This window comes from Dromiciops gliroides, chromosome 5, assembly GCF_019393635.1.
Source record: "Dromiciops gliroides isolate mDroGli1 chromosome 5, mDroGli1.pri, whole genome shotgun sequence".
Classification (NCBI taxonomy): domain Eukaryota; kingdom Metazoa; phylum Chordata; class Mammalia; order Microbiotheria; family Microbiotheriidae; genus Dromiciops; species Dromiciops gliroides.
The window spans coordinates 148912532-148927224 of NC_057865.1; the positions used below are offsets into that span (position 1 = coordinate 148912532).

The 14693-nt window shown below is 35.9% G+C and overlaps 1 protein-coding gene across 6 annotated transcripts in view; it reads left to right on the top strand.

Moving 5' to 3' along the window:
* Positions 1-14604, top strand: part of NAPEPLD (N-acyl phosphatidylethanolamine phospholipase D) — a 70650-nt gene extending 56046 nt beyond the window's left edge. For all 6 annotated transcript variants that reach the window (XM_043968845.1, XM_043968846.1, XM_043968842.1 and 3 more), the window contains exons 4-5: positions 2628-2742; positions 10208-14604. In XM_043968845.1, coding sequence (XP_043824780.1) covers positions 2628-2742; positions 10208-10336 — 244 coding nt within the window. In that variant the 3' untranslated portion in view covers positions 10337-14604. The remainder of the gene's footprint in view (positions 1-2627; positions 2743-10207) is intronic.
* Positions 14605-14693: the final 89 nt, after the last annotated feature.

The following is a 14693-nucleotide window of genomic DNA, read 5'->3' on the forward strand; positions in this document are numbered from 1 at the left end:
CTCCTTCAGAGCAAGGACAGGCTCAGTTTTGTCTGTGTATCCTCACTGCTTAGAACAGTATCTGGCACATTATAATAAATGATCATTACAAATGATTGTTGATTGATTAAAATTAACTACTATTAGATAGGTGCCCGTTTTTTCCCTTTAATAAAATGTAGTTAGTGTGGTGCATAGCTGGGAACTTGAGCCCAATTTCAAGTCCTGCCTATCAGGAAACATACAGACACTGCCACTAACTTAATCTTTTCTAAACTATCAAACCAATTATTCAAAATGTGTAATGTGATGTGTAAAAACTTTGAGAGACATAATTTCTAGGTAATTAATCATTTTAGTAATTGTGGCTAGTAGATAATTAATGAAAGGGTCATTTGGCTGTTTCTTCTAAACCAAAAGATGGATCATGGTGGCTTCTTGATGTTTATGTGCCCTTGGAAGAGTAAGTGTTCCCACCAGGCAACAATCAACTCTGATTGGTTAACAATTTATTTTTATTTTTTGTGGGGCAATGAGGGTTAAGTGACTTGCCCAGGGTCACACAGCTAGTAAGTGTCAAGTGTCTGAGGCCGGATTTGAACTCAGGTCCTCCTGAATCCAGGGCCAGTGCTTTAACCACTGCACCACCTAGTTGCCCCCTCTGATTGGTGAACAATTAATGAGAATGAATATTATAATGGAAGGTGGACCTATTCTAATGAGGGATCTTTGATTATGTCCCTTTTACTTCTAGACCACCCCTAGCCCTGAAAATCTAGACAAAGGTTCTAGTCCAATGCAACCCTGAGTAGAACACAAATGGGCTTCCTCACTTGAGTGGGGTCGGGACAAGATTGAGGAGAAAGTTAATCTAATCTCTGGGCAGCTAGGTGGTGCAGTGGTTAGAGCACCAGCCCTGGATTCAGGAGGACCTTAGTTCAAATCTGGCCTCAGACCCTTGACACTTACTAGCTGTGTGACTGTGGGCAAGTCACTTAACCCCAATTGCCTCACCAAAAAAAAAAAAAAAAGTTAATCTAATTTCATTTGCAATGCTCTTCATATTCTGGCCGAATAACCTATAAGGGACTGATTTCTGAATGAGGAAATAGGAAGGGAAAAAATCCTGGTTATTAATATGAGAGGAGTAATCATTTCCCTCGGTAACAAGACAATGTTATCTCACTTTTAGGTAAAAATGTGATCTTATAACATGAAAGTTTCTCATAGTTTGTAGTTCTATAAAGGTTTTCTATTTGTCATTTATGTAAAGCTTTAAATACCTTCAAAAGTGGAACTATACTAATGTGTGGTATAAAACTACACACTGTCTCTCTATGTACCAATAGATATTATTTTATATTGTTATGCATGTGTCATTTTTCCCTGCTCGATTTTGAGGTTCATGAAGGCAAGTATTATGTCTTATCTAAACTTTGTAGTTCTCCCAGGGTTCAGCAAAATGCTTTGCATATATTAGGTGTTTCAGAAATGATTGTCAGATTGTTGTTAACTAGAAACAAAAATAAAAGAGAGCATTCCATTCAGCTCCTTGCTCCAATTTTAAAAAAAGAAGAAAAGCAATTTCAAGCACATTTTTTTGCTGTTTCACAAAGTTGCCATGAAATCTGGAAAAACAGAGACTGCTCTCCTATGCTGATTGCCGGGGGAAACAGTGCCTATTGTTTAAAAAGTCTTTTGAGACTAAGATTCATCTAAAAGGAGCATCAAATAACGACCCCCAGATGGTACAAATAGGTAATCATTGCTAGAATTTGTGGTGTGAAATGTCAAAAGCCCTATATGCAGCCACTAGCCTTATTCTGTCTTCAGTAGTTCAAGAGTCTTGCTGTTCACAATGGTATCTCACTGGGATTGATAATAAAGGAAAAAGAAAACCCCAAATTGTATTTCAGCCTCAGATTTGGTGGTAGTTGGAACGGAGAACAGAGAGAGGAGATAAACTGATAATGCAAAAGGAACAAAAAGTCTTTGAATAAATAGTGCTTTTGTTTTTTTTTTTAAAGCACTTAGCACAGTGCTTGGCACATTGTAGTCACTTAATAATTCCCTCCCTTTGTACCATTAAAAATATTTTTCCTCTAAAGTTGAGCTTGCATTACTATTGAGCCAGTTTACTATTTGAGAAAGTACTATGCATGCTAAAATGTTTATTTAAATCTTCTTTGAAGAGGAAATGGAATTCCTTACTCTCAGCAACCTTGTATCTTAAATTCTTATCCACTTAACTCTTTTTTAGAAGCTGAACAATAGATACAGCATTGACTTCCAATTTTTGACTTCCTATTCTGTATTCATTGTTAAGCTCCACTGAATCATGTCAAAGAGAGTAGAGTAGAATGCAACATACCTAGTTTTTTAACACTTGTTGGACTCTTGCAGAGGAAATCCACAGTGCTAAAAATAAGTCTTTTTGGTGATGGAATTGCATAGAGATAAATAAATTAAAGAAAGAAAAGGAAGCTTTTTTTTCTTTTGCAGAAAGTTGACTAAGGAAACTGTATTTACCCATTCATTAGCCTTTATTTTTTGTGCAAACTCGAAAGAATTATTAAAAATAAGAGCAGGTTAAGATGCAATTTATGATGAATAGACTAGATTTAATCATTTTTGTTCTATCTCATTAGATGGTTTATGAAACACCAACATGTAGACCCGGAAGAAGCCGTAAGGATTCACATCGATGTTCAAGCAAAGAAATCTGTAGCAATTCACTGGGGAACCTTTGCCTTAGCAAACGAGGTGAGTTTGAATCTATCATAAAAATAATAGCATATTCATTTACCTTTTGATTTCTGTGTCTGAGTCTGTTACGTTAGAACTCAGGAACACTGAGAGGAATCTGTGACATCCGAAATGTATTCATTATCTCTGGACAATTATTTGCATCTGAAATAAAGAGGGCCTCACTGCATTCAGCATTTTCAATTTAAGTTTGCAGTTGATGAAACTCTTAATATTTAGAGTGGCATTGTGTGTGCTAAAATCAGAAATTAATTCTCAAGTCTTGAAATTTCTTTTCTTAGTTCTCCCTTGTAATTTCTTCCATTTTTGTTTCATTCCTCTTGATAAATTCATGTCATTTAAATCGCTGCCCTTCTCTCTCTAATTTCTATTAATTTGTCATGTTTTGCTCTTTGTGGAAATCTTCCAGTAGAAGTTGGATGACCGGGGGCAGCTAGATGGCACAGTGGATAAAGCACTGGTCCTGGATTCAGGAGTACCTGAGTTCAAATCCGACCTCAGACACTTAACACTTACTAGCTGTGTGACCCTGGGCAAGTCACTTAACCCCCATTGCCTCACCAAAAAAAAAAAAAAATAGAAGTTGGATGACCACTTGTTGGGATGTTGTAGAGGTACTTACTAGTCAGGTTTGGATGAGATTAGATAACCTTCAAGGTCCTTTTCAGTTCTAAGATTCTGCACTTATAAATTGAACCAAAATTTGCATTTTCCTATTAATCTTCCCTTAATTTTGTAATTCTTTTTAAATGTATTTTAAACTTTTATAGAAAGGAACAATTAATTAGCAAGTTAATATGGGGTAGAAGAAATAATTTTGTTTCTACTAATTTGTTTCCTAAGCCTCATATTTTAAGATTCAGTGTACAAACCTTCATCTAACCCCTCATATGAAATAAAATTTTCTTTTAGACTTACCCACTTTGTGTTTATTTTTATTTAGGCCTGAAAAAATGCCAAAGGGGAGATCTTTTGAGCTATGTACAGTGTGTGCTTTATCCTATTAAATCCTATTAAATAAGTAAAATAATATATTCCTAGAACCATAAAATCTTAGAGATAGGAAGAAGCCTTAGACATCATATGGTATGGTACAATAGTTGAAACAGGAAGTCTGCTTAATAATCATTCACATTTAAGTAGTACCGTAAAGTTTAGGAAGTTCTTTCCTGGCAACAATGGTGTGAGGTTGGTAGTACAAGTATAATTATTCTTCTTGTCAAGTGTCTGAGGCCCGATTTGAACTCAGGTCCTCCTGAATCCAGGGCCGGTGCTTTATCCACTGCACCACCTAGCTTCCCCCTAATTATTCCCATTAAAGGGATGAGGAATTTGAGAATCAGAGGGTAAATAACTTGCTTAAAGTTGAACAAATGAAAGGTTAGAACTAGAATTTGTTTTCCCAACACCAAGTCCTGATGTGCTGAATTTCACTTTAAATCAAAATGCGTCACAATATCAGCCTGGTCTTGAAGACCTTAAGAAATGGGATACTTAACTACTTCACAGGGTATTCTGTTCCACTGTTAGGAAGCTATAATTGTTAGGAAATTTGTCTTGATATAGAGCTGAAATCTGACTCTCTATAACTTCTATTCATTAGCCATATAATTGTAGAATCTCAGAATTGGAAAGGCCAGGCATTGGAGATCATCTTATCTAACACAGGCATGAATAGGAATCTGCTCTACAACAGACCAGACAAGTGGCCATCTACCTATGGCTTAAAGATTTTCCATAATATGGAATTTACTGCTTTCTAATGAAGAACAGGCTACTTTTGGCCAGTTTGAATTTTCAGGAAGTTGATCCTTAAAAATCTGAAATCTCTCACTTAGTCAGTTCTACTCTTTGTCCCTCTGGGGGTAGGGAAAAACAAGCTTAATCCATTTATAACTTAACAACCTTTCAAATACTTGAGGAAAAAAAAACACAAATAAACCACTATCATATCCTCTCCAAGTCTTCTTTTTTTGATAGTAAACCTCCCAAGTCCCTTCAACTGGTATGGGTTTTGTTTTGTTTTGTTTTGCTTTTTCTGTGCTGTCACCATATTAAAAATAAATAAATAATGGAAAACCTCTACATTCTCAGGGTCTTTTCTAAAATGTGGTACTTGTGAATGATGAAAAATTTTTATTTGAGTTAAGGAAACACATCTCCATCCCTTTAGTTGACTGTGGGTGTTGTATACACTGTTAGACTTGCTTAGCTTTTTTTCTTTGTAACACAGGAGGGTTTATTGAGTGGTAGTGAGAGATCCCTAAATGACTGTGATGTACAAACAAAAGACATCAATGAAAACAAATTTTAAGTGGTGATCAGAACTGAACATAGTACTATGTATGCAGTCTGGTCAGGGCAGAATAGAACTGGACTAGAATTTCCCTCTCTCTGTCTACTGTATTTCTGTCAATACATCTTGGGGTTGAGTTAGCTTTATCTTTTTTTGACTGCCATGTTATACCATTAATTTACTGAATTTGTAATCCACTCAAATCCCTCTTTGCACATAAACTCTTGTTTAGCTATTATGCCTTCTCCATCCAGTATGATGGCATTTTATTTTTTGAACTTTAGTATTGATAATAATAAAGTCCAATGCTTTAAGACTTGCAGAATGATTTACATACATTCTCATTTAATCCCTAATCCAGTAATCCTATGAGGTAGGTACTACTGTCATCTTCATTTGATATTGAGGATTGTAAGGTTTAGAGAAAGATTAAGTGATTTGCCTAGGGTCACCCAGCAAGTAAATTGTATGGATGAGGCAGGTTAGAAGTTTGGGTCTTCTTGACTCCCAGGTCATGCTGCCTCTCAAGAGTAATTTCTTTTTTTTGGGGGGGTGGGCTCAGAGCAATGAGGGTTAAGTGACTTGCCCAAGGTCACATAGCTAGTAAGTGTCAAGTATCTGAGGCTGGATTTGAACTCAGGTCCTCCTGAATCCAGGGCCGGTGCTTTGTCCACTGCACCATCTATCAAGAGTAATTTCTTAAATTTATATCCAAGTACTCAAACAGATCTGAGCCATTATCTTATGGCATTATTTGGAGGTTTTTGCCACGATAGTGTAGGGAGCTCTGGAAGGAGCCTTTCCTGATCTGAGCCATTATCAAAGTAGATGTGTCCTTGATAAAAACTCATTCATTTCTAAACTACTAACACCTTTCAAATATAGGTCAAAAGATCTGTGATTTTCTCCCCATAGGCAATCCCCCTAACAATACAGATTACAACCCTTCTGTACCTTTATGAGTTGATGTTAGAAAATTCATCAACATTCTGGTGATGAGCACTCTTATTCATTGATCTGGAACTTTTTTTTTTCACTGTGTGAACAGATCCTGGTGAGGAAACCCTCACCAGAAATGAAAAACAAAACAAAAACAAATGCTTAGCTCTAGAAAAAGAAAAGGTTAAGAACGTGCTGAAGTCTGTTAAGGAAGTTGTGGTTCTCAAAAGTTTCTCTCTTCTCTTCTCTGTTTTTCCATTCTTTTCATAACCTCCAAGTCCTGAATCTGGCTGGAGGGGTAAGTTAATATAACTCTACTATCCTTCTGCCAAAACAATTTATTCCATCATTAACAAGCTCCTAATTTTCTTGTATATGAACTGAAAAGCAAATTTGTGGTCACGCTTAATGTCCTAATGTTATATTTTGGCGTTGATTCTCTTTCCCTTAAAGGAAAGTGATTCTCTACAAAATCATTTCCTTTAGAAAACCACTTCCTACAGCAACTAGGCCTCTTACCTCACATAACTTAATGATACACAACCTTATTTTACACTGAATTTGACATATGATGTTGCATTTGGATGAATGTCTAAGAGTTGAAATGGATTGAGGACCTAGTGACTCATACCTTTTATCTCAACAACTAATGACTTAATCCAACATAGGAAAAATGATTGAGATTTGCTATATATCTGTTGGATATTTTGGAACCATGGGATTCTGCACTCTTAGAGTTGGAGGCAAATTTATGGATGTTAAAATCTAACTTCCTACCTACTTCAGGACTCTCCTGACCTCACCATCCCTGGGAGGTCTTTTTGTACATGAAATGAAAAGCAAATTTGTGGTCACACTTAATTCTCCAACGCTTTTACTTTGAGCACTCTGCTTAAACACTGCTAGAATGTTTACTTACTGGATAGAGTACTGTAACTGAAGTCAAGAAGACCTGAGTTCAAATCTGGCCTCAGATATTTGTGAGTTATGTGACCGTGGGCAAGTCATTCAACCTCTGCCTCAGTTTCCTCAGCTGTAAAGTGGGGATCATAATTGCACCTACCTTTGGGGTTGTTGTGACAAGTATAAAGGACCCTGTGGCCTATGGCTAACGACTTCCCTCCAGGTTGCCATTGATCCATCTTTGGGTTGGATTTATTTAACTGGTTTTAAATACATTTAGCTGTACTATACATATCTTGGACTTATGTGCAAGAAGATAACGAAGTACTTTGTCAAATATATTGCTGGAATCAAGATATTCTGTTCCACAGATCCATTCAATAATGCCAATTGGTTAATAATCTCAGTGTTACTTATTTGACAAATACTGGTTTTTAGTGATCACCAATCCCCTTTTTAAGTGCTCACAGATGAATTATCCAATAATCCTGTCTAGACTATTGCTGGGGATCCACACCTGGTTCCCATGTCCAGTTTCTGATGTCTACCTTTTTCTCCCTTTTGAAAATTAAGACATTATTTGCCGGTTTCCAGAATTCTAGTACTTTTCCCATTCTCAATAATTTTTTTTAATATTGTTGCAATCAAACCTGAAAATTCCTTTGGTACTTTGTTATATAGTTTCTGAATTTGGAATCAAAGCAAGAGTTTTATAGGTTCATGACAAATTTATGTTTCCCAACCTCTACTGGATCCTCAGTGCTGCACAGCCATTCTTTTATTCTTATCAGCTTGACTCTTTATTGCCTTCTTCACAGTAGCCATTCCAAACCCCTTCTCTCTTTAAGACTGTTAAGACTTTCCTCTCAACAGTGAATTTAGAAGACTACTTTACTGAGATGACATGAGCCAGCTGTTACAAGCTCCTCTTTTCACTCTGTATCTCAGAAACTCTCCTTATTGGTTCCCATTCTCTCAATTCAATTCGACAAGGAACCCTTACTGTATATAAGAAACACAGAGACAGCAAAGTCCCTGCCCCTAGGAGCTTACATTCTTTTGGAGGGAAACAACATGCACACAAATAAGGAAATAAAAATATATGTAAATATATTTATTTACATATACATTATATGTAAATAAATCAGTTGGGGGGGGGGAGTTGGGGAAGAGCATTAACTGCAGTGAGTTGAAGGGGTAGAAAAGTTCTTATGTAGGACATGGTACTTGAGATGACCCTTGAAGGAAACAGGGATTCCAAGAAATAGAAATGGAAGGAGAGAATTCCAGACCCCACAAAGGTAGGGAATGGAATGTTGTACAGGAGAAACCATAAGTAGGACAGTATGACCAGAGGGAGAGAGAACATAGAATGAGAGAGAACGATGTACAATATAACTGGAGAGAAAGGCTGGGGACAGTTGGTAAAGGGATTTATGTGTTAGAGGACTATATATTTTATCCTAAAGCAAGTCACTGAAAAGTCTATTTCTCTGATCTTTTACTGTTTGAAATCAGCATGTCCTTTCCTTATCACATTTGACAATCTGATGAATTTGTCCTACCAAAGACCTTGGAAATTGAAGAATGAGCAACATCATATGGCATAGAGAAACTTTTTTAGGGCAGGGAAATGGAAGGATTTCTGTTTTTAACCAAATAGCTTGAAATTCGTCAGCTAAAGGTCCTTACTACAAAATCTCTAATGGCTTCTTATTTTCTCTTGAATAAAATATAGACTACCGATCCTGACATTTACAGCTGTCCACATTCTTCCTCCCACTCCCCTAACAGGATTATTTCAGGTATTCTTTTCATACGCTCAGTTTCAGTTATTTGCCTTGGCATAGGTGGTTCCCCTATGTCTCTAAGGCATACCTTCTTCAGTCCCACCTTAGAGAATACCTAATTTTCTCCAAAGGACAGCTCATAGGCCTCTTCATACATACAGCAGGTCTTTCTTGACTTTGACACAACCATCTTTGCAGATATTTTCTGTCATGCCTGCTATATCTTCTCCTTTCAGTTTCATTCTTAAAACCCTTTGGGGTAACTTTGCTTAGTTAGGTCTCTCACCAGGCTTTCTTTGTGCTGTGTTTTAAAAAAAATAAATTAGTGTATATCCTTTTTATTTGTACTTCTGGACATGTTGAACTCCCCCTCCCTTCCCACCCATTGGTATAATGTAAACTCTCTAGGGCAGGGGCTGTTTTGTTTTTGTATACCAAGTGATTAGCACATAGTAGGTGCTAAATAAATTGAACTGAATTTAAAATATCTATGTTCTCCGTGGCATTACTGATGATCGCACAATCTACCTTTTCTCAGTTCAGTCATTTCAGTTGTGTCTGATACTTCATGACCCCATTTTAGGGTTTTCTTGACAAAGATACTGGAATGGCTTGCCATTTCCTTCTCTAGCTCATTTTTACAGAGGAGGAACTGAAGTAAACAGGGTTAAGTGACTTGTCCAGGGTCATAAAGCTAGTGTCTGAGGCCAGATTTGAACTCACGAAGATGAGTCTTCCTGATTCCAAGCCCAGTGCTTTGTTTCCTGTGCCATTTAGTTGTCCCATAGTTACAGCACTGGACTTGGAGTCAATAAGTTGTTGTTTAGTCATTTCAGTCATGTCTGACTCTGTGACTCCATTTGGGTTTTTTCTGCAAAGATATTGGAGTGGTCTGCCATTCCCTTCTCTGGCTCATTTTGCAGATGAAGAAACTGAAGCAAACAGGTTTAAGTGATTTGTCCAGGGTCACACAGCCATAAGTATCTGAAGTTAGATTTGAACTCAGATCTTTTTCAATCCAGACTCTGCACTCTATCCACTGTGCCACCTAACCTACCTTCCCCAAACATTGCCCCAAGCTTGCCTCAAGCATTGGCCTAATCTCTCCTTCTACTTCTCTAAACATGAAGGGGTCATTCTGGCTCTTTAACCTTTCTGTCATTACTCTCGTATATTTTGACTTATATTTTATAGTCATCCTTGGCTATATGCCCATGTCTTTTGTACATTTAAAAAAATCTAAACTCATCATAGAGTTCCCAATAATTTTTTTAAGTGCTGTCCTCCCCTTTCCCTTTTTCCCCCCTCAGGTTAATTTATGATTATAGTGTCAGAATCCCATTTTTAACTTCCCATTCCTTTTGAGTTGATTATCTTTATAGAATATTAGGTCTTGAAACCATTTTAGGTTAAACTTTTGCTTGCAGATTTCAAATAATAAAAACGTTGCTCACACAGCTTCTAAAGAATTTTTCAATGTCTTTTCTTATGATTCTTATATTTGGTCATTTGTCTGCTTTTCTTCCTTTGCCAGTATTACCTGGATCCTCCGTTGAAATTGAATGAATCTCTAGAGAGGTATGGAATTAACAATGAAGATTTCTTCACCTTGAAGCATGGAGAATCAAAAGATGTAAAGAGTGATGATGAAAACTTTGAATAAATGTGGGTGATAAAGACTGGGAATAAGTATGAATATTAGAGGGCTTTAAAAAACCAAACCTCATATAGGATTTGAAATGGCAAAACAAATTGCAAAATTTAGACCTAAAGGGTGATTTCCTTTTAAATTTAGAAATAGATCTCTCCAAGTTTGCATTTTACTTTATGTGTACAGGCTAGTTAATTTATACATTGAAATATTACAGTGATAAAAATCATTAGATTGGTTAATATATGGAGTTTAAAAGTTAACTTTCTAAAGTGAGAATATTGCAATGGAAGCTTTTTTACTAATTTAAGAGAAGTCATTTATAGGTTAGGTTCCATTTTCAGAAGTTGTGAAACATTCATTCCTATGTTTCAGGTCCTTTATATAAGGGGAATCAAAATTCATTGTATACCTATATATTTTAAGAGCCTTGATCAGTACTATAGTACCATCCTCCCCTACCCCCTGCATTATTTTTGTTATTAAAGTCAGCATACATCTCCAACTATGCTTTTTTCCAGCATAAATGTATGAGTATTTGGGTTCTGCTCTGCTTTTTGAAGGGTTTTTGTTTTTTTCATTTCTTTTTGTTTGTGTTTCTTTTTTGCGGGGCACTGAGGGTTAAGTGACTTGCCCAGGGTCACACAGCTAGTAAGTGTCAAGGGTCTGAGGCTGTATTTGAACTCAGGTCCTCCTGAATCCAGGGCTGGTGCTTTATCTACTGCACCACTTAGCTGCCCCTGAGTTTTTGTTTTTTCAATAGGAGTATGGTATGCCCCAGCTGAATTAGGAGGGAAAAGGTACAGATTAAGTTAAAGGGAATGAGAAAGCATTATCTAGGAGAACTTTTTTATTTCTAAAAATCACAACTTTCATTAAACACAAATATATACAGCCAGCTACATGGAAATTGATATTTTTATATAATTTATATTCAGGTCTTGATAAAATGTATTAATGTAGACTATACTTTCATTTAAATGTAATCCTATCCATTCATGAATCTCTCTCTAAAAAAAAATACCCCTTAATATTCTTGCCTAAATTCTCCTTTTCATTGGTATTTGTAGCATAATCCTAAAAATATCGATAAGGTTAATTTTTAAAAATTAACAATGAATGCCTTGAGTGTTAGATTAAGTAACTTGCAAATAGATTTCGTTTCATTATAAGCAAGGTTCTATTTTAGATATACATATTCTCACTCTGTACTACAGTTTTACCTAAATGACTTTTCTGCATGGAACATTACTAGAATTGTGTATTTTATGCCAAATGTTTGGTACTTCAGGGAATAGCCAGTTAGTCAATAGCTTGATAAATTTGCATGTATGTACAGAAGCACCGTGACTTGGTTGCAAAGCAATCAATGTTTGAATTTCAGCCCTGCCTGGTTATACCACTGATTTTTTTTTTTTTTTTGGTAACTTCAAATAAGTCACCTATGCCTCCCTGTGTCTCAGTGTCCCCATCTGTAATATGGAGGAGGTAAAACTTTTTACCTACCTTCCAGGCATACTGAGGAATAAATCTCAAGTGATATTAAAAGTACTTTGAAGTCATACAAAAGAAAATTATTATTTAAGGTATTTGGGTGTCTAAGCAATAGCCACATTTAAACATAGACCAATGCCTCTGAAAATGTACCTTGCTAAAATTTTAACATTCATATCAGGAAATGAAAAACTGAGGGTGACCTAACTCATCCTTGTTGCATATTTGTTGCGAGTGACAACTCAATCTAATTGTTGAGTTAGGCTTTAATAATTTTTTTTTTGCTTACAAAGATGCAAATAAATTGAAAAAGGTTTTATGTAATATTTTGACACTAACAGAACAAAATTATCATCATATATTAAATCGATTTTCCTGAGACAGAAGTATATGAGTATGAACATTGTTAGTACAATTGTATTTTCAAAAGTAAAATTGTACAGGAAGACAGGAATAAGAGCATTGTAATTTTACAATAGTAATGCTGACCCTACTTGCAAACTGCAGCAACTACAGATACCTAATAGAAGCCAGCATCTTGTCAGCCACTTTCCTGGCATTATATGCTGAACTAAAAATTTAAAGATTACAAATGGAGCCTATCTACCATTTAAATGTATATTTTGCTTTAATATTTCTATTCCATGAATCGCCTTAACATTATTTTATACTTATAATAGCACCTTTTAAGAGATCTCCAAGCACTTTAGAACATTCTAATCTATTTACTCTCTTAGCAAACTCATTTTTATTCAGACTTTCTAATGAAAAGTTTGTTATTGTGTTTAAATTGTTCTTACTTTTAAGACTTACTGGGTAGTATTCTTTTTTAGTAATTAAAACATTGAGAATTCCGGTCCTGATTGTATAATGAAACACCTCTCATAATTGAACTCCCTAAGAAATAATCAACTTTTTCCCTGACTCTTTTAATATTTCTTTTCCATTGTAGTATTTCTTTTGCCATCTGCACTTAGGAAGGTTTGCATACTGTTCAATGATGAAAGTTTTCCAATCTGGAAAAGTGTGAAGGGGGAATGACAATAAATCTGATGTTTCCCTTTATTTAGAATAAAAGGAAGTACACTTTTCTTTTTTTTTTTTTTTTTGGTGGGGCAATAGGGGTTAAGTGACTTGCACAGGGTCACACAGCTGGTAAGTGTCAAGTGTCTGAGGCCGGATTTGAACTCAGGTCCTCCTGAATCCAGGGCTGGTGCTTTATCCACTGTGCCACCTAGCTGCCCCCGGGAAGTACATTTTTGAGGTTCAGTCTATGTATCCTAAGATGAAATTATAGTACTCCTTGGTTTGTCAGAATGCTTACTAATATATTTTTTTGGGGGGGGGTAATTTTCCCCCCAAAATAAAAGATTCCCTTTCTTCTCAGGTATTATTCCTTGTCTTCCTCAAAATTATTGGTTCTAATAATTAGGGGGGGAAAACCTACCTAATAATAAACCATAGCATTATTCAAGATGTGCCATGACATCACATTATATATATATATATATATATATCAAACACAGCCAAATAAACTTCTCTCTGTATTACCATGCTGTAACATATCCTTTTAGAGTAAACTCCACTCCCTATTTCCCTTCAATATAGTTGGACAATGTCCTAATTTCAAGAAAATACCCAGAATTGTAACGATCAATAGTTCCAATGAATGGGTATGGCTGAGGCAGGGAGAGAATGAACAAAATGGAATCATGCAAACTTGATAAAGCACATTAAAACCAAATGCCAGTTGTACTGAGTGCACATATTGCTTGTATGTTTTCATTATGGAACATTCAAGAAAGTTGTTTTAAAATATTGTGAAGAAATGTGCCTTTTAAGGATGGGGATGTAATACGTGGGATTGCATCACTATGTATAAAACTAAAACTGCTGGCCAAAATGTGTACATTACTATTCTCTCCCATCAGGAAGTCTATTTTTTACCTTATATAGTACTTTTCTATTGTAAATATATTGTTATTTTTAAAGTTTGATTTGTGTCAAGTTGCCTGAAAAATTCACATTTTTCTCTCATCATGGATTCTTGATTTTCTAGCTGAAGCATTCTTTTAACTATGTAATAAAAAAAATAAATTTGAAGTATTCTTTGAGCACAATAAGCACAAGGGGGAAATAAAACTTATATACTGGTTTATGTATTGCTAAGCATAGTCGGATTATAAATATTAATACTATAAACATAGCTGAATATATCTGTATCAACACATTGCCATAATAGCTTGTGAAAATAAACTTCTTACTACGAGTGCTGTTTAAATGGTTTTTTTTAATATACTTTAACTTCCTACTGGTAGTGGGGATGGGATATATATTTTTTTATATTTGAATCGCCAATGCCTGGCATGGAGGTGCTTAATAAATGTCCATCCTTGCAGCTCTTATCCCTGCCTTCTCCTAAATCCACCAGAGGTTCCACCAAGGGCTGGAGGGCTACCTCACTTTCTCTTCACCTTATGAGGTTACCATTTAGCACTTGAGCTGCCTACCTGTCATCCCATACCCTTCCCACCTGACCAGCCCATTTTTCTGATGACATCTTTCTTCCTTTTCTCTAGAACTCATTTACGGGGTGAAACTTCTTCACCCCTACAGTGAACCATTCTTGCCAATCAATGTGATAGTCATTTCTGTTCTCCAGAGGTTGTTTTGTTCCATCACTTACAGCTATATAAACACCACCTACACTGGCACTGAAAAAATGGGTCTTTAATTCTGGGAACTTGGAATTAGTAAAGGAGTTTTGCAATTTCATGAAGGCAATCCAGCCCACCACCCCCTTTCACTTAATTCTAGGCCAAACTTGTCCTTCTATACCGAGTTGGATATCTGTATTTGTGAGCAAGCTCTATGG